General features: G+C 31.5%; 2 protein-coding genes across 2 annotated transcripts; both read left to right on the forward strand.

Annotated features, from left to right (window-relative positions):
* The first annotated feature begins 411 nt into the window (after positions 1–411).
* On the forward strand, positions 412–14,573 carry LOC145600939 (agamous-like MADS-box protein AGL8 homolog). The gene is made up of 8 exons (XM_081656823.1): positions 412–758; positions 11,777–11,855; positions 11,944–12,008; positions 12,090–12,189; positions 13,187–13,228; positions 13,315–13,356; positions 13,520–13,629; positions 14,146–14,573. The coding sequence occupies exons 1-8, from the start codon at positions 574–576 to the stop codon at positions 14,258–14,260; spliced, it is 738 nt and encodes a 245-aa protein (XP_081512949.1). The 5' UTR covers positions 412–573; the 3' UTR covers positions 14,261–14,573.
* A 582-nt stretch (positions 14,574–15,155) lies between these two features.
* Positions 15,156–16,998, forward strand: LOC145575843 (uncharacterized). The gene is made up of 2 exons (XM_081633636.1): positions 15,156–15,191; positions 16,396–16,998. Exons 1-2 carry the CDS (start codon positions 15,156–15,158, stop codon positions 16,996–16,998), a joined length of 639 nt encoding a protein of 212 aa, XP_081489762.1.
* The last annotated feature ends 4,539 nt before the right edge of the window (positions 16,999–21,537 follow it).

The following is a 21,537-nucleotide window of genomic DNA, read 5'->3' on the forward strand; positions in this document are numbered from 1 at the left end:
CATTCTGGTGGGGTACAAAAATCAAGGGAAAAACCAAAATTCCCAACCCCCCAAAAATCCTTTATACTTCGTAGTTAATACTTGATTACATTTTTTTTTTTATTATCCTTTTTACTTTTTTAGAAGCCCATATTATTAACGGACCCCCACCTTATTATTTTCATTTAAAGTAATAAAAACACAAAAAAAATCCAAATATCAAAAACCGTCCTATCCAATCAAAAGTCGACAACGCATTTGACGAAACCAGTCTGGTTTTATAAAACCACTTTTGAAAACCACTCTTTTTTTATCATCCAAATCTCAACTCTCTCTTTCATTACTCCCGTGTCTACCTTCCTGCCTCATATACTCCCTGCAGATTTATCTCTCCTCCAACATTACTACAAAATCATACTTGTTATATAACTAATTTTGTAAGTATATTATCATCTCTCTTTCTCCCTCGTCCCTTATTTTCTCTCTCCTTCCGCATTCCTTACTTATTATCATTAATATCAGCAAGTGATTGAGTGAGGGAGAAAGAGAGATTGTTGTACGGAAGGAGAGAGAAAATAAGAAAAACCCTCGGAAATGGGGAGGGGTAGGGTTCAGCTCAAGAGGATCGAGAACAAGATCAATCGACAAGTCACGTTCTCAAAGCGTCGGATTGGATTGCTGAAGAAGGCACATGAGATCTCCATACTCTGCGATGCCGATGTTGCTCTTATCATCTTCTCTGCTAAAGGCAAGCTATTCGAGTACGCTTCTGATGCCTGGTATGTAATTTACCTACTTGTATATACTTATCATGATTGAAGCTGAGAATTTTTTTTTTTTATTTTTTTTATTTTTTAAAAAAAAACTTAAATTTGATGACGTAATTGTTTTTTAAAAGTATTGAATTTTTGGGGTGCAATTCAATTGGTATTTATTTAAATTATGAATATAAACTAAGTATAGAGGTGAGAGAAAGAGGATGAACGTGTGATTTTGTAGGGATCATGAACAGTATGGATTAGTTTAGTAAATTCTATGTAGATCAGGTGTTTTCTTCTGTTTAAACCTAAATTCTTCCATTTTTAGGCACCTACTTAGAGAATATAGGTTAAATTAATTTCATTTTAACAATTTCAAAGTTTCGAAGTTTGAACCTCAAATAGTAATATTGTATTACTCATAATTTTTATTGAAAGAATTTATATTATTATTATTATTTTAAACAAATTAAACAAAAGTTATGTATATAATATATATCAATCTATATGTTATTTTTATTATTTCATTTAATTCCCTATATAAAGGACGACGATGTGAAAACACATCCATTAATTTCTCTTAATATTAGCATACATAATTTTGCTTAACAATATTTCATATTACACAATTTAATATATAAAAAAATTATGACATACAAAGTACTCTATAGTGTTACTACTATATAAGTATATAATGAGCAGGGGATAAAATTTGAACTTGAATTAAATAATATATATAAGTCCTTTCATTCACTATTAAGCACAATAGACATCATTACTTTTGTACCTTCATCTTGATCAAAATGGTTTTCTTTGATGTTAGAGCTACAAGAACAAATGGACTAAGTACGAGTAATTTGATTTGCTTTAATTTTGTTTTTGACCCCAATTTTTTCACTGTTCTTTTTAACTATTTTCAATATACAATTTGACTATATTAATTCGTTTTAGTACATATGGAATACTATGAAACTATACAAAGTACATGGAAATGAATTTTAAATTTTATTTTCCACAAATGAAAGATACAAGAGACAATATGGACATATGGTACATGCATTAAAAAAAAAAAATTGTACAAATTCAACAAAATCAATGTTTTTTTTTTAAAAAAAAAAAAAAAGAATTATTTTTTGGCTATTTTATGAAAAAGGTTTAAATTTGCAGTTTTGAATACAATATACAAATCAATTACACATTTACATCTTCTATACAAAAAAGTCGATCCTAATAGTTTGGCTTTTTTAGGCAAAACCCATGCACTACAATTCAATCTTACAATAACACTACTACGTAAGAAATGGTAGTTACATGTTGTACGGAATACGAAGTACTTTTTGGATTTTACCAAAAAAAAGTTGCAAATTTTTTAAAAATTCTTTTCCTTGATTATTGTACTTCATACTTTATAATTTTTATTATTTACATCCCAAGATCTTGTATCCATATTTTTAAGAATCTCTTATTCTGTACACGTACTACATGTTCTATCATTTTTAAATTCCAATTAATAAATAATACGGAATATAAATCATTTATAAATCCTAGTATAGCATTTATAAATAGGTTTTTCTTTTTGTTAAAAAAAAAGGTTTTCTTTAAATTTTTTTTTTTTTTTTTTTTTACAAATTTTCAACTTCGGCATATATATATTTCCTCTAAGACAATTTTTAATGGGATTCCTATGTCTCAAGTTACATTGTGAAACTCTTATATTTTGCATTTGATAACTTTTATACATTGTAAAATCATGTAAAATTAGTGATCTTTCTTCACTTAATGTAAAAATATGTCTTTCTTCTCTTGTTGTTTACCTCGACCTCTAACCTCTACATACCATTCTAGTTAGCACTTTGCACTCAAGAACCCCATATTATGGCTATATATGATAAGCTCTCACTCGCGCTCAATAAGAATTTCAAAGAGTAGAATATTAGTGATGATAGCTAAATATCTACATAATCATCTCAATAATCTAAATAATCATCTCAAAGTATAAGTGATGGAGGTTGAGAAAACATTCATCCTGTAAAATCTTTTTTTTAGATGCAGAATGTAAAGATTATTCTGATGTATTGTAAATTTGTAATGAATTCGCTCTTAAGAAGAGTTATCAATCATTCATCATAACTTAATCCATAAATATATTTTAAATTACCTTACATACATACCTATTACGGAGTATCTCTTAAGATTATCTATTTTATTTTTATATTATATCCACAATTATACCATCAAATAACATACGAACGAAGGAGCTTAGAAAAATCTCATGCGTTAGCACGTTATAATTTAACTAGTTTGTTAATTAAGTGGGAGTTGTATGAATTAAGTAGATTTTGGCATGATGTTTTCCCTTCCACTTCCTCTCACACTTTCTTAAAAATTGTCATACCCAAATATTGCAATATATACTTTAGGAAAAATGGAATCTAAAAATCCAACATTTGGCCGGTCTGACAATTTTTAATCTGTGTATTCATTTTGACAGATCCAGGGATAGAGAAATGTCAAACAAAAGTATAGTATTCATTTTTAATCTGTGTATATTACATTTATAATTGATTTCTAGACGAAGGTGGAGTATAACTAACTTAGAATTTATTATATACATTCGAGTGTATTGAACACCCAATTATATAACTAACCCCAGGGTTAATTGCTTCTCTTCATTTGATGATTAAATGAAAAACAATCATCAATAAGTATAAAATACCCATGGATGTACGACTGTACGGTACATCCGAGTGTATATAATAATCTCTCCTAACTTAATAACTAATACACTTGATTAGTTTTTTTATTTTTTATTTTTTATGTCGCTATACATTAGCAATATGCACATTTGCACACACTAATCTTTGTCTTACAAAATGCAATTTTTTTTATATAACTAGATTTTGGATTATTATATGAAACTAGCTAATCATTAATATACATTGTTATTTATGATTTAATTTTTTTAAAATAAATATATATTTTTTTCATATTTATAACATGCATGTTCGATAATTAGATTAGATGACTAAATAATCAATTTTGCTGTAAGTGGTTTGGAGTTCAAATCCTCTTATCTTCATATTTTTTTAGAATCGCCTTTTAATATATTAGTATATATATGATCAATATTTTCATTGGTGACCAATTCACCAATCTAAGTATATTATGCACTGGACCTTTAAGTAGCTTTACAATAGAAGAAGAAGAAAAAAAAAAAAAAAAAAAAAAAGTCCATCAATAAGTAGCAAATTAGCTTTGGGTGCATCTAGATCTACTAACACCTAATGTTGCGGATATGTATATCCTAGTTGGGAATCTTGGGATATCAAAAATAATGTTGTTGCAAATTGTTTGTGCATTGAAGACTATTCAATGGTTACAACAAAATTGTAGCTATTGTAATTAGTTTTAATCTTGGCATATTGTCCATTTATCAAATTTACTTTAATATTTAATAAAAAATGAAAAAAAAAAAAAAAATCTTGATTACAAGTAAAAAAAAAATACCGTTTATAAAGCAAAAGTTTTGAAGTTTGCCATTGATGCATATTCTTGTAATTTCCGAGTTCAAATGATTCTTCCATCTCCATAAAAATCATCATTTGATTATAATTTAATTACCAATTAACCTATCTAACGCATTATAAAATACAAGGCCTATAAATTTTGCATCAATTTTATAAAAAAATACTAGTTTTATCCCCATGCAATGCACAAATTTATAAAGTATGATATCATAATAGTCAATTGAAATTAAATAACTTAAGTATCATTTTTTTTTAAATTTGAATTTAATAATGATATCCCTTTTTTTTTAAAAAAAAAAAAAAGCATTTTGAAGGGATTTTTCATAAAATCATGTCAAGTGTCCCTCTAGTGATTACTCTAATATGTAGTATAGATGAATCATTTCCATTAAAGAAAACCAGAAAAATGGAGGGAAAAGAAGAAGATTAAAAAAAAAAAACCAGGGAAATTTGTCTGTAATTTTCAAGAAACCAATCAATTGACATTACCGATGAAAACAATTGAAAACATCAAGTAACATAAATCGGAAATTTCATCCTTTGACCTAATTTTCTGAGTTAAGCTAACAATTAGGGACTAAACTTTTTTACTTTTTCACCTTTTGGGACTTCAACTTTTTTCTTTCACCATTTGGGATCTATGGTTAATTCTCAAACAATTTAACCCATCTTACTAACCAACCTAAGCATTAATTGGAGTATAAAAAAATAGTTCAGTATTTGTGAATATCAACTTTAAAACTCTTTTTTTTAAAAAAAAAAAAAGAAAAAAAAGCAAATAACAATACAAAAATCCAAAACAAAACAACAGCAACTGTCATCTAAAAGCAACAATATCAAACATCCAAAAATTGAAGCAAGCCTTCTTCGATCATATTATCTTCATCCAATAGTCCAATTTACTTTATGTTTTTTTCTTGCTCGCTCTCCGAAAATAAAGTTTTTCAGCCTACATACAATCATGAGTATGAATAGGTGAAGTCATAGATGTAGTTAAAAATTTTCAAATTGTTTTTTTTTTTTTCAAATATTTATTCTTTAGGCATTAAGTTGATGTTGATAATTGAATTAAAAAGATGGTTTTCTTACCTTGCATTTTAAGAAATCAGAACAATGTTGTTGGTCCACTATACAATGTTGTTGGTCCACTATACAATCGCATAAAAACAATAATTCTGAATTAACCCCAAATTGAAGTTCAAAATTCTAAAACACAAGAACAAACAAATAATTTCAACACTATAACAGCACAAAGCAGTAGTTTCAGCATCATAATTCATGAATACCCATAAAATTTTACTACGCATTAAAAATAAACCCTTAACCTAGCAATAAATTATGAGGAAAAAAAAAAACAAAAATTGAAGTAAACTAGTTGTACAAGATTCATAGAGAACTTAGTTTCAAAAAAAAAAAAAAAAAAAAAAAAAAAAAAAAAAAAAAAAAAAAATCATAGATAACTTACTTGCGCTAAGATGCTTGAAAAACCGCTAATAATCTACACCAAAATCGCCTTCAAAGCTTCAATTTATTTGAAAGGTTACTGATGATGAGTGGAGTCGAAAAGACACCTTATTTTTCGCAGTAATTTGGTGATGCTATATGTAGCCCTAAAGGCTATATATAAGCATTAAATACACTCTTGGAAATTGTATAAAGTTAGGAATTTATGACAAAAACACGCGTAAATCAATATAATTAGGATTCGGTCCAATTCAAACCAAACCGAATTAATTCGGTTTTTCTAATTACAATCCAATCCAAATTGAAATTTATTCAATTTTTTCGCATTCAAACCCGAAACTCGTATTTCATCTAAAAAATTCCTACAATCGTTGAACCTTTTCTTATTAATTACATCTTTGTGAGAGAGTGAGATATTGAGAAAGGAGAATTCAAAATTAGAGGTTTTTTTTTTTATTTTTTTATTTTTTTTTATTATTATTTTTTTTAAATACATATATATACACATGAAAGGAGAAAGAAGTTGAGATACTTTCTAAAAGAAAATAGGCTTAATGTCATAGATCCAAATTTCGGTTTGTAATCGGTTTCAGATTTTAAACCCCAAACCGTAATCCATATTTTTTTTAATTTTTCTAAACCGTTCCAATCCGAATTTCAAATGAATCCAACTCAAATTACTAATTCGGTTTGGTTTTTGGTTCGATTCAGTTTTAATCCGAATTACTTTCACTCCTATATAAATGTATATACTACTTCCATTTTGTATTATGTGCACAAAAAAAAAAAAAAAAAAAAAAAAAAAAAAAAAAAAAAAAAAATTGACACGGACTTATAGCAAAATGTGTTTCTTGAGTGTTATATGTAGATCGAAAGATAAAAATGCACGTGATGTTGAGAGAGATAAAAAGAAATGACAAATTAAAAAGAAAGAAAATATTTGTTCCACATAACTTGTAGACTTGTAGTATAACTAGTACTCCTTCCGTCCCTAAATTACATTCCTACTTCTCTCTATTATGTGAGGAATAAATGCTAGAAATAGGAATGTAATTTAGGAACAGAGAGAGTACAACATCAATTTTTAGTTAAAGTGAGATAGTATATGTTTTGAAAGTCTTGGAAGCATACCAAAGTATATTTAATAAAGAGTATTAAACAAAGACGAATAAAGTGGGTAAAGGCTACACATACAATTGTTGTATGTGGTCCCTACATACAATTCTCATTTGTCATGTTTATATTGGCTAAAATAATAGGCACAAGTTCCATTAAATTCAGTTTATATTTGACTCCTAATTTTCTCCCATTTTCTGTTGATGTGTCAAATTTCTAATGGTGTTGTATGTAGGGACAACATACAATGGTTGTATGTGTATCAGGAATCACGGAGTCGAACTTTTCAAAACATTAATTTTATTAACATATGGTCAAAGTCAATGCTTTTATAGTATGAAAGTCAAATACGACTATAATCAGGAGTAGTATTCAATAAAATACAATTTTGGTCAATTAAAAAACACAATTAGTAAAATTAATAATCAATTAGTGAAAATCAATACCATCGTAGAATGAATACAACAATAATGAATTAATTAATTCAATTATTGAAAATTTAGGATATGTTTTCTTCACCTTATTTGCTAAATTGAAATTATTTTAACTGAATTAAACTTAATTTTACTGATTAAAACTTATTTTTAATTCTATTGTATTTGTTCTTTAAAGTTACTGAGCTTTAATTAATTGAAATTATTTTTACAAAACTTATTTTTACTCCATCCGTATTTTAATAAGTGTTCACTTACTTGATGCGACCATATTTTAATAAGTGTTACACTTTCTTCTTTTGCGAAAAGCTCCATTTTAATATTATTCCTTTCTCTTTTCATTGTCCCCACTCAAGTCTACTACTAACTTTATTTTTTAATCATTTTTTTCCGCTCACATATTCCCACTTGATCCATTCTTCTGACTGCGCTAATTAAAACATGAAGGAAGTACTTGATATTTACAAAGTATTTTTTAAGGTGAAGATAACATGCCATAATTTTAATTAATCTATAGAGTAATTCTACGTGAAAATATTTGAGTAATACAATAATACCTACACTTTCGTTTATTGCCGAGTTATTTATTTATTTTTATTTTTTTATATGCAGCTGGTCACAACCGTGTGACTGTTTGTAAAACATGGACTAAGCCCAACATAGTAACCCCTATTATAGTAACAAATTAAAATAACTGTATATTACATTTATCGAGTAACCATTAAATAACAAAGTAATCCTTATATATATTATTAACTAAGTAATCCCTATAGCTATAACAGTGTAACCCATTTAACACTAATCGAGTAACCCGCTATAACACTAACCGAATTATCCATGATAGTCAATCACAGATAAAAGTTAGTGAAAAAAATTCACATAGTCAACCACAGATAAAAGTTAGTGAAAAAAATTCAGATGGACATAGAAAAGGGAGATAATTGGTACTAAAATCACTTTCCAATTGTAAATAAGTACATTAAAACATTTTTTCATTAATAAATCGAAACTTTAATTTTCTTACAATATGGATTTTATTTTTTTTATCATTTTTGTAAGAAATCAATGAGTTAGTTAAATTTAATACAATAAAGTTGATACATCCATAATATATGATCAACTTAAATTTTCTCCAAAAAAAAAAAAATGATCAACTTAAATTATTATTATTATTAATTTTTATATCATAAAATTTAGTTAAATTATTATTATTATTTTTTTATATCATAAAATTTAGTTAAAGTTAATGTAAATCTCCATATATAACTATGCTTAATGAAATAACCTTGTTAAAATAAAAATTTATATCCAATCAAAATATATCATTATCAAGGTCATTTCATTTTCATCTCTAGTACAACTGTTAAGCCTTAAAGTAAGACTGAATTCATTTTCACTGTCGTTTAATGATAGGTCTCTTTTTTTTTTTTTTGAAAACTTTAATGATAAGTCTTAATCATGGTTCTATTGTGTCAAAAAAATAAAAGAGAGAGATAGACCATAGTTGTAAATCCGATTTCAATGTAAAACAATAGTAACATACAGCTAAAGTTGGAGTACAAAAGATCATTTCTCAGAAAAAATTGAAGTTACAAGATGTTAAACTCAAATTTTGACAGATCAAATTATCCTATCTGCATACTCTGAATTGGGGTTCCAAGACTCAAGTAGTGCAACTCAAATGGAGTACAAAAGATCATTTCTCAGCTCCCTTCACGTTTAAAATATATTTCCTCGATTTTATTAAATTAAACACTTTCCTTTTTATACTCGTTATTTAGCGATTTCAGTCATCAATATTTAAAAATAGTAAACATAAATGACTTTTCACATAGCACAAAATATGTTTAACAAAATCCTACATGATTGTGTTTTTTTCTTATGTACTTCGTATATTGTTAGGAAATTAGGGGTGTAATTGTGTTTGAATAATGCGGAACAAGTCAATGAAATTAAGAACGAGAAAAGCAATAAAGAAGATAATTAAATAAAGAACACAAGGATTTACGTGGTTCGGTCAAAATAGACCTACATCCACGGGTGGAGGATTCGAGAGCTTCTTCACTATAATGGAGAAAGAAACAAGAGAATAATATAAGGAGTCCTAAATCTAATGGCTCAAAAAAGGTATGATCTAAATGATTAACTAAAGGGTCCTTTTATAACACAAGGAAACCCTAATAAAACTCTAAAATTGTTCCCCAAATATACTCAAATAGCCGTCATAGAAAAGATATAATTTTAGGAAATATTCCATCAATTATCCTAGAATAACCTAACTAGCGAGCTATAGCTCGGCAGCTAGCTCATGCCTGCAGCAAGTCCTCATAGGGCCGAGCTATAGCTCACTCGCATAGAGCTATAGCTCGCAGCCTCGTTGCAAATTTCCAGCTTCGTCAGGTTTTTTTAAAACGGTCATAACTTTCTCGTTTCTTATCGGAATTGGGCATATGACCTATCTTTGGAAAGCTCTTGAACCAAGCTATCACCTCCAACTTGAATCACCTCAAAATTAGTTGTATTTTGAGAGATATAAGCGTTCAAAGTCAGCCCTACTAGATTTCGAGTCACAATTTAACACTTATGTATTTCGTAAAAAAAAGCTTAATATGTATATCTAACATGATCAAAGTATGAATGAAGTCTTAATATAGTGACAAACAGTGAGGGCCTATGTACAATAGGTTGCGTATTAGAATCCCCCTCCCTTAGTTGTACTTTGTATTGCCCTTAGCAAGTATTGTACCCTATCAAGAAATATTTGATGTACTTAAATGGGCTTAATTATATTGTAATTAAGTGTAATTAGCTTTTGTAATTAGTCTAATAGTACTACCTTTTATATAACCTTACCTCAAACTGAATACAATCAAGGAAACAGTTTTTCTAACACTTAAAAATGAGACCTCACTTTTGACAGTTTGACAAGTAATCCTTTTTTTTTTTTCTTCTTAAAAAAATCTATATGACCAATCTAAGCCTATAATCATAGAATATAACATACCGTAAGTACATAGAGCAAGCGATCTTTGGTACAAGATTTAGTGATAAAAGAATTAAAATAAGGCTCTGTTTGATTCACCTTAATTTTGCTGAACTGAAATTATTTTTACTGAATTGAACTTATTTTTACTGAACTGAACTTAATTTTACTGAACTGAAATTATTTATACTGAACTTAAATTATTTTTACTGATTTTCTATTATAATTCTTCTTTAAGAAAACTGAATTTTACTGAACTGAACTTATTTTTACTTAAGTGAAATTATTTTTACTGAACTGAAATTAATTTTACTGAACTGAACTTATTTTTACTGAACTGAAATTATTTTTACTTAATATTATTTTTTTAAGGTGAATCAAACAGGGCCTAACTCTTTAATATGGATATCACTTCAGATACAAGATGAGATGTGGAATATATACTAAAGGTAAGAATAACTTGGCATATTTATGAGACATACTATTCTCATGGATGTTTCTACTGTGGTCCACTTTATTTGGACCATCACTATACTTAATTATCATTGGTCGAAATTTTAAATTTTTTTTAACCTTGGTCAAACACTATTTTTAGTATTTTCCTTTTTTAATTCAATTTTTATTTTCCAAAATATAATTATTAAATTTCTGAAAATTATTTTATGATTTTCGAAATTTATTTATTAAAATCATTTTTTTTTTTTTTTTTTTTGAAAACCTATTAAAATCAGTTTTTAATTAAATAAAAAATAACATTTAATTAAAATAGTCAAAATAAAAAAAATTGTTCATCAATGTTATTCATTGTTCATCATTGTTCTTCAAGTTTGTTTATTCATGGATGAGATTAACCAACATTATGGTAATCTTTGTCCCGTAAATACACTCGCACATCAATGAAAATTGAAAATATGCATCGATTTACATATTATATGTGAAGAGTTCATTCGAAATTCATGTATGAATCTGAGACTGTTTTTAATCCTAAAACAATAAATGTTAATTGGATAATTGCAAACAAGGGATGAAAAATCAGTCATTATATGTATGCGAAAATAAAAAAAATTAACAATTTTTCGAAATCTGGGTTTGTGAGCAAATTGGAGAAGACAACTATTTTTGTTTTGGAATAAACAATATTCGCCTTGACTTAAGTGATGAACCAAGTTACCTCATGTCTTTTTCATATATACTATAGGGCTGGTTTCTATTTTACTGTACAAAATATGATTGGCTTAATGTTTTGTTTTTTTACCAGTAGTATTGGCTTAATATTAAAGCTGAGCCTTATTTTGAAACATATATGGACTAGGATTTGGCATGTGGTTCTATCATAGGCCAATGCAGTAGATGCCAAGTAACTTACATAATTGGTAAGGTATTGGGCTATAAGTTTTGATATCAGATGATTAAACTGGACTGTAAGTTTTGATATCATTCAAATGGTTTTTGGATGTCAAGTATATCTCTTTTAAGTTGTTGACCTGGTCTGTGTTGGTGTTTCCCTAAGAGCAGCATGGAGAAGATCCTCGAGCGCTACGAAAGATACTCATATGCAGAAAGACAGCTTACTGCTCCTGATCCTGACTCCCATGTATGGAAGTTACCTTGTTCCAAACATAATAGTTGAGATTTCACATATAAATGGGCTTCAGATGATAAATCATGCTTACTACTTTTAGGTAAGCTGGACTCTGGAGCATGCAAAGCTCAAGGCTAGGCTTGATATTCTGCAGAAAAATCACAGGTAATAAGTTTTCAGAACAAATGCTGCTCTATGGAGAAACCATCCTATCGTCGAAAAGTTTATGCCTTTTTATCTTTGCAGGCATTACATGGGAGAAGAACTTGATACCTTGAACCTGAAGGAACTTCAAAATTTAGAGCATCAGCTTGACAGCGCTCTTAAACACATCAGGTCAAAGAAGGTATTTTACAGCAGCATTAGCTTATCTTCTGAGCTAACTTAGTTACCTCTTTCGTTCTTTGTATCAATCTGATGGTATATCAATTTATAGTCAAATTTTATATGTTATATATCTTAGACCTGAGGCCTATGATCATTATTTTGGATATGCTTTGTGCAGAGAATTCAATACTCGCTTTATACTTTGATCATTTTAAGAGACATTTGTTCTTAAATATTAGGTCACATTTGACTTTAATGGTTAAAACATACTAATTTTGACCATAGATTTGGTAGAACATATTTATTGGTCCGTAGTAAGGCTAATTAATTGAATGAACATCATTGTTATGCCTGCCTAACCTAAATCTTTTCTTGAACAAAATGTGTCTTTTCTCCTCAAAGTTTGGATTTATTTATGTAAGAATAATAAGAATGAATAAATAATCCATGTTCAAGAAGTTTCTAAACAACATGCATATCTATATCTTTTTATCAATAATTAGATATAGTCTCTAACTTCTACAAAACCAACTGATAGATAATTAGAGATTAACAAACGTAAATATGGAAAAAGATTGAGCATATGTAGATTTGGCATAGAGGTCATTTGGACTAGGTCTAAAATGGAGTATTTTAATTATGTACAACATTATAATCAGATGATGAACCATTTTGTTCAATTTTAGTGCAGTCACAATTATTTGGGTCTTGGATTGTTATGTATGTTCAAATCTTTGTGAGCGTATTCTTTGAATAAAAATTGGTCATACTGAGTTATTTTTGGGCTGGTTTGGATCACTTTTGGTTTAGATCATAGTCTAGTGATAACCTAATTACATACATACTAATCAAGTCTAGGTCTGGTAAATTGGTTTGTATAATTGAATTAGAATTTCCAAGACTATCTCAACATTTTGTTTTTTTCACCTTGCATTAGAAACTATTGTACTCCATTGTAATTGCTTGGTTAGAGAAGATATAAGCAAATAAGCTAACAAATTTGTTCATCTTTGCAGAATCAACTCATGCATGAGTCAATTTCTCAGCTTCAGAAGAAGGTATGCAGCCCTAGACAAAGCATCTAATCGCGAAAATAAATTCCAAAAAATTGTAGTATCCTAATAACTTCATTTTAATACGACAGGACAAAGCCTTACAGGATCACAACAACTTGCTAACCAAGAAGGTATTATATCATGATTCATGAACCAATTCAATTTTAGGACTTCAAATTAGAAGTTCTCTCTTTTTCATACCTTAAAAAAAATGTTCAATCTTAAGTACTTGTAACCTTTCTTTTGATATGTTGTGTTGCTAAAGATGAACAATGTATACTGAACTAAAAATAGGTGAAGGAGAGAGAGAAGGCGTTGGCTCAGCAGCCTGAACCGGATCAGCATAAACATGACAATAACTCATCTGTGCTCATGTCTCAGGCTTTGCCCTCATTGAATATAGGGTCAGTCCTCAATGACCTATTCTGTTAATTTCTGCTATTTTCTCTAATATTAATGTTTCCTTTTAAAGTCAAATTATGAAATTTAGCAATGCACACTTTGTCACACTTGTATCAGTTATATGTAGTTTTCATGTCAAATTCCGAATTTAGAGGAAAAAAATGGTGTGCTAGTAGAAAAAGCTTGATCATATGGTGTACTGGAGTGTCACACGTTGTGTAGGAAGATGATGGAAAATGTTTGGTTGACCTTTGAGGACGATGCCAACCCTAGTAGGAACGACATGATAGAACTTTAAAGCAATAGTTTAGGGAAGGATTTTGATGGAGTTAAAATTATCTTTAAATGAGCTATTAATCAATTACAATGTAGCTAGGGTAACTAACCAACCCTAGTTTAATTTTGATTTGTTTCAAAAGTCCTTAATGTGTGTTCCTACCGCGATTATTATGATGTTGTGCAGGTATATTATTGGTTCTTTATCCATAAACTGAATGTATTTAATGCTTGAAATGCAGACCAGGGACAGGCAGAAGTGCTATAGAAGACGATCAAGCAACACAGCCACCAACGCGAAGCAACAACTCTACTCTTATTCCATCCTGGATGCTCAACCACATGCCTGACCAGTAAAAGCAAAAAGATGATTATCTTCGAGTTTAGACATCAGGGAAACAAGTTAAGATAATGCTGCATCTGTGCACTTTGTATAATAGTATTGGCTAGAAATGTTGTTGATGTATAAAGGTAAAACAAAGATGGTTAGGTAATGTTTTGTATATTTTCGGTTTTTGCTGAAACTGCCATGGAAGACTTCAGTGAGTATCTCTGAATTCCATGGGTTTGGGAGATATGGATGCAGCATAAAATAAAGGTATTCAGTTCATGTACATAATATCTGCTTAGGCTATTTTTTTCATCTGTTTAGGAGTATATGTTTTGTATATTTTCGGGTTTTTTTTTTTTTTCCTTCATCAAAAAAAGATTAGTGGTCATTTTATTATATTGTAGACGTAGAAGGAAAAGAAAAATTACAGGAAATCCGGAAAAATTTTGACTAAAGAAAACTAGGAAAATGTAGGGACTAACTAGCTAGCTATTGGTTTGGATGATGTTTGAGTTTGGTTTATGAAAGAATGTGTCTTTGATATACAAAGACATTTTGTACAGCAAAAAACCCAGTTTTTTTTTTTTTTTTTTTTTTTTTTTTTTTTTTTTGAAGGAAGCAGAAAACCAAGATGATTACATTTAAGATGGATTCTCATTTAACTCGTGTTCAATTATCTTTCCACTAGTTGCGAGTACGTCTAGCTTGTGAGTTGTGACCCACACAACTTGTATCAGAACTGGAGAACAAACGCGATCATATACCTAATGTGGTTTATAGTGTAGCTCCGGTTTATCTTGTCTTATAGCTACAGCACTGGAGGAAGAACACTGCTGGCAAGGAACATCTGCTTTGCCTGAAAGGCACACAAAAGACGCAACAGAGAGTAGCTAAGTGAAGCAACATGAAAGGTGGGAGGAGATGAAGGCTGGAGGAGAGCAGAAGAGGGAAAATTGGGTTTGTTGTGGTCTTGTGGAAATGGTGCTATGCCATGGATAGATAACTGTTTGTTGCTCACTTATTTACCTAGCATTATCATAAGGAAATTTTCACTTTTGCTACCACTCAAACACCCCTGTTTCACTTTTGCTACCCATTTAAAATTTTATTTTATTTTGCTACCACCTAAAAGCACATAATTTAAAATTCACTACCACGTTAGGATCCGTTAAGTTTATTAAAAAAAAATTTAAAAAAAAACACAAAAACTCAGCCACCCCCATCTACCCAGCCCCTCCCGTCAACCACCCTCTCCCCTGCAGGCGGCCGGCGTCCAAAGCTTCGACCAGCGATCCCACCCCACTCCCTTTCCCCCACCTACACAGCCAACCCCCCTTTCCTTTTCCCCTTTTTGCTGTCCGAACCTAACCCCAAACCGGAAACCAACCGGAATCGACCCCGACCTCCCCATTTTCCCCACCGGAACGGCCCCCTCCCCATTCCCATCACCGGAATCGAACCGCCCCCCTTCCCCTATCCTTTTCGGCCACCCTTAGTCCTAAACCACCACACTTAAACCACCATAAGCGAAACCCTAAAATCCGTTTAGGGTGGTTACGAATTCGGGCCGGTCGTTTAGGGTTAGAGGTGACGATTTTCGGGGAAAGGGAAAAGGGTGGGGTCGCCGACGTCGGTCAAATCTTAGGCACCGATTGCCGGGGGGGAGGGTGGGTGATGGGAAGGTGCTGACTTTTTTTCTATTATTATTTTTTTTTTATGCTGGGTTTTCAATTATTTATTTTTTTTAATAAAAAATTTTGGTGGTTGACGGGGAGGCAGTTAGGGTGGCTGAGGAGGGAGTGCTAGTCGAAAGGTGGCAGTGAGGGTGGTTGGATCTCATTACCGAAAATTATAATTGAAAGTGTTTAGAGATAGTGAATTTTAAATTGTGTGATTTTAGGTAGTAGCAAAATAAAATAAAATTGTAGATTGGTAGCAAAAGTGAAACAGGGGTGTTTGAGTGGTAGCAAAAGTGAAACAGGGATGTTTGAGTGGTACCAAAAGTGAAAATTTCCCTATCATAACTAACATTTGCATAATTTGAAATTCAATTTACCATTTCAAAGACCATGAGTTCGTAAAGCTGATTTGGAGAATAGACATCCAACCAAAATGGAAATTCTTCCTATGGAGACTATTCCATGATAGTATTGTTGTTAAGGTCAACCTAGCTAGAAGAGGATTACAAGTCGATGAAACTTGTGATTTTTGTGGCTCTAATCCGGAAGACAACCAACATCTCTTCTGTTTTTGCTCTCTGGCAAGGGAAGTGTGGGGAAACTCCCCTCTTTCTATTAGCCATGATTCCGCTGGTTCCCGTTCTTTGAGGAAGTGGATCCAGAACTATATCCTGCTCTTTCATAGCGAGGATGGTAAGTACGGTATTCGTAGTGCATTGTTCATAGCAACTCTATGGGGTCTGTGGAAATCAAGAAATGCTAGGTGTTTCAAGAATGCAAATGGGAATGCTAGTTTGGTTACGGAATTCATAAACCAAGCAATGCAAGACCACGAGGTCTTCACCCAAAAGGATAATGATGATGATTCTAACAGGGTAATGAGAAACATTGACCCAGTCGTTCCCCCAGGTTTTAATCATGTGCAGCTAGGAAGAGACGGGACTGGTTATGACAACTTCATTGTGGATACAGATGGTTCTTGGGATAAGAAGACTTCGAGGGCAGGGGTTGGTTGGGTAGTCGTTGGAAATAGCTCGCCGGAGGAAAAGGGGAAATGTGGAGCGGCCTCATCAGTGGTCCAGTGAGAAGCGTGGGCATGCCTTGAAGCAATGAAATGGGCAAAAACATAAGGGAAGCAAGGTATACTTCTACTTTCTGACTCTATTTCCCTCCTTAACAATCTGCAAGATAACCAAGGTAAGGATGTCTCGATAACCTGGTTGATTAAGGAAATTAGGGAGGTAGGGGCAACCTTTTTGAGGTGTGCGATTTTAAAGGTGCCAAGAGATCAGGTACAACGGGGTAACGACATGGCTAGAAGATGTCGTCTTACGTTGTCTACTTTTTCTTTGTTCGCTTGTTCCTTTGCTTTTGTCAAAAAAAAAAAAAAAAATTGGAATCAAATGTCCTGGTTCTAAATTCCTACGGAGTATAATATCATGGTTATCGAATATTACCAAAATAAATTGTTACAATCATTATTGGATGGAATATGACGGATCATTAGACCCTTTAAAATCGAAAGGCTACTACAAGAGACAATGAGACAATAAAGACCATGATCTAGTGTCAAAAAACCATTTACTACTTCCTAGCTATGAAATTTATTTGTTAAGCTGTACGACTATTAGACTATATGTATTAGTGTATACAAGTATAATTAATTTTGATATTTTTTATAAACGTATAATGGCTAATCATCATTATCAACATTCACTTATTTTAGAAAAATTTGTCAGAAAGATCTTTTTAAATAGGTATTTTTGTTGTAAAGGTTATTTTATAAAAAAAGTTGCACAAAAGGTCCTTTTATCGCACTTAAGTTACGAGTGTCCTTTTACTTTATTCCGACAAATAACCTTTTTATTTTTACCAAAAAAATTCACATGTCTTGCACAAAAATCCGTTTTTGTGACAAAAAAAGTATATCATCAATTAAACTCTAATTCTTCATCATCAACCTCAACGCAAACCTATTTTGTGAAAAAAAAAAATTCATCAAACTAAGATTCTAGTCTCTACACATTAAAATTGAAGGCAATTGAAGACAAATCGAACCAGATGAGGGGGAAAAGGGGAAAAAAAAAAGATCTTCAGTGGTCATAAATAGCACACATGACTTTTTTTGGCTAAAAAAAGGCATTGGTTGAAATCCAGTCAAAGAAACCTTTTCACAGCCATAAAAGGACCTTTTGTATCACCTTTTTTTTTTATATATTTAAAAAAACCTTTACAATAGAAAGACATACTTAAAAGGACTTTTCTGACAAATTTTTCTTTATTACATACATACAAATACTTTAAAGAGAGAGCTTACAAAGCGGTCATAAAGTTGTAACACCACACCAATATTAAGAATTACTGATGATTATTATTTTTTGGGAAATTCTTAATGGTGCTCATCAACATTTTAATTTTCTCAATGGTAAACAACAAAAATTCTAATTATCTTTGGTACGGTAATCATGACTTTTTAATATATATTAATAATAACATTAATGATATAATTTGGTTAAAATCTTTAACTATGGTTAGTTTTTTTTTTTTTTTTTTTAATAATTAAATACTTTAAAAATAATTTTTTTAAGAAAAAAAAAAAGAAAGAAAAACCCAGCCCGCCACCCCCCTGCCCCCACCACGCCCATCCCCATTCCCTCTACTTCCGGCCCGGCACCGGCTGTATCCTGCTCAGACCACCTCCCCAGCGACGCACTTAACCCCCCTCCCCGTCGCAACCTTCTGAACCACCCAATTAACTCCCCTTCCCCAAAACCCCCTCCCTCCCCCACGATAAACCCCTAAACCCACATTGAACTTCGGCGAATTCGCCGGCAGAAGGGATACACTCGGGTGGTTTATCTCTCCTCAGACGAGTCGGGATCAGCGTCGATTGTGACTGAGTTGACTCAGAACTTACCATCGGGACATCCAGGTCAGTGAGTTGTTATTCGGGTTGGATTTCGTAGATTAATGGATTATGGTTCAACGGCTTATGTTTCAAGACGGGTCGAATTTCGTCGCCTGGTTTTGGATTGTTTGATTTGTAATGGCGGCAGAGCGGGTGGTGTTAAGGGGTGGAAGGAGGGTTTTGGAAATTATTGTTTGGCGCTGGTGAAGAAGGGGGATTGGGTGGTTTGATCGCGGCGATAAGGGGGAGGGAAGGGATCTAGGGGTTTCGGTGAGAGAGAGAGTGTGAGGGAGTTTCGGGGATGGGTGATGGTTTAGGGGGCGAGGCGACAACTGAGAAGGTCGGCGCGCCGGCATGGTAGGGTTTGGGTGCTGACGGTTGTGGCGTTGGTGGTGCCAGGGCAAGGAAGTGGTGGCAGAGAGGAAGGTTGGCAATTGGTGGTGGCTGTTTTTTTTATTTTTATCTAATTGTTACAAAAAAATCATAAACTAACCCTAGTTAAAGAGTTTAAATCAAAATATATCATTAATGCTATTATTGATATATATTAATAAGTGATGATTACCAATGATAATTAAAATTTTTGCTGTTTACCATTGAGAAAAATAAAAACTTCATGAGCACCATTGAGAATTTCCCCCCTTTTTTTTTTTACAAAATAATGATAAGAGAAAGTTATAAAGATAAACTACAGTAGATCCTTATTCGCATAATACACAATGCAAAACTGCCAAACTAATATATTGTGTTTTTCCAAAAACACATCAAATGTCCAAAAAAATCAAACAATTACAACCCAAAGTTATAAATATTGACTTGGTTGTGGAAAAGTAATACTTGTATGAGGGAATTTTCATGAACAGAAAAGAAGAAAAGACTGATGGAATTAAAGCAAGTCATTTTTCATTTAATATTGTTCACAACTCAATTTAGATACAGCTAGGATAAGCCGGCATTACCAATCAACTGTTGTTATTATTATTATTATTAATTGATTGATGTTCATCTGGCCTTCCGAGGTGCTTAGAACGATAGTGTGAATATGAATTTGCAAGTTTAGTGTTAGTCTATGACGGCTTAACAAAGTTGACCTTTTTTGAAGCCATTTCAAACCATTAATCGAAATAACATTATTGGAGAGCTTTAGCCCACACCCGATAGGGGCAGTAGTAGGAGACCCGCCGGCGGGGATGGATCCCGGTTTGGCAGGTGATGGGGCGGGGATGGTTTTTATCCTCATCCCGCCCCATTGCCGTCCCGCCCCACTTTGTACCCGTTCCATCCCCACAACTACATATTTAAAAAATAAGATTGTATACTTTTATGTTATTTTTATATTTCGTATTATAAATGTTTTTAAATTAGTTTAATAAATATATAATACATTGTTTTATACTAATATTTTTTTAAAAAAAAGGTGCATCATTGATAATGATTTTTTTTAGTTATAATTGTAGTATTTAGGAGGCGCAGATTAGGCGGGTCTTGAGTGGGATTATTAAGTGAGGGTGGATATCTAAGTGGGGAGGGGATGGGTTTGGAATTGTACCCGCCGGGGCGAGATGGGGATAAATTTTGGACTCGTCACGGGGTCGGAATGGGGATGGGTATAAAAATGTAAGATGGGGATGAGAAAACCAACATCCGTTCTGCCCCGCCTTATTGACGGGGCACTCATTCTATATCCGCACAATTAAATTAAATTGTATATATTTCTGCAGTTTAAGTACACGAGATATAATTTTAACAATCCAGTTGAGAGCACAGTTATGTAAGTATGTGCACTACTTATAATAGTTTTTTTTTTTTTTTTTTTTGTGACAGCGACTTACAATTTGTTATAAAGAACTAAAGAAGGGTGTTAAAATAAATCATAAGAGTGCAAAAATCAATATTGGACTGGTACAGTGGTACTAGAATACTAGTATTTGATTTGGTGGTCAAGTAGTTTTGTCTCACATGTGCACATTTGTACAGGGTTTATACAACGTAGCCACGTAGGTGCAAGTGCATTTGTTACATATTTTTCACGACTCAAGCACTCATTAAAAATAAATAAAAAATAGTTTAAATTGCCATACTTATTTTTTAGGTTTTGCCGTCTCATATAAGATCAAATTATTTATGTTCATGCAATTTATTCTTAAGAATAAAAAACATGTAAAGACAAAGAAACAACAATATACATTGCATATACTAAACCGGCGCTTAAAACAATATAAAATCTATTATTCTTTTTTTTTTTTTTTTTTTTTTTTTTTTTTTACCTAGAAAAGTTGTAGTGACATAACTAAAACAATGGGATAACTATTAATTTACTAAAGTTTAAATAATTATAAAATTTAAACAATTCAGGAAGGTTCTACACCTTATATTTTAGTCAAATCTTAACAATGATAATTTGTGTTGATTAATACAATTGCTGTGATAAGTCACAATTGAGTGATTGACCCAACCTATTATTGCTCGTCTAAATTATCTTTCCTGTCCTCCACGAAGGTGTATAAGCTTTGAAAGTCAATCAATGTCAATAATAAGGGCATGTTCATATTTGCTGAACTGAACTGAACTGAACTGAACTGATTGGAACTGAACTGAACTGAACTAAGCTGAAATGAATATATTATGAGAGAGGGAAATTAAGAGCTGAACTGAACTGAACTGAACTGAACTGAACTGATTGGAGCTGAGCTGAACTGAACTGCACTGAAAATAA

The sequence above is a fragment of the Chenopodium album genome, chromosome 2 (genome assembly GCF_948465745.1).
Source record: "Chenopodium album chromosome 2, dcCheAlbu1.1, whole genome shotgun sequence".
NCBI classification, from domain to species: domain Eukaryota; kingdom Viridiplantae; phylum Streptophyta; class Magnoliopsida; order Caryophyllales; family Amaranthaceae; genus Chenopodium; species Chenopodium album.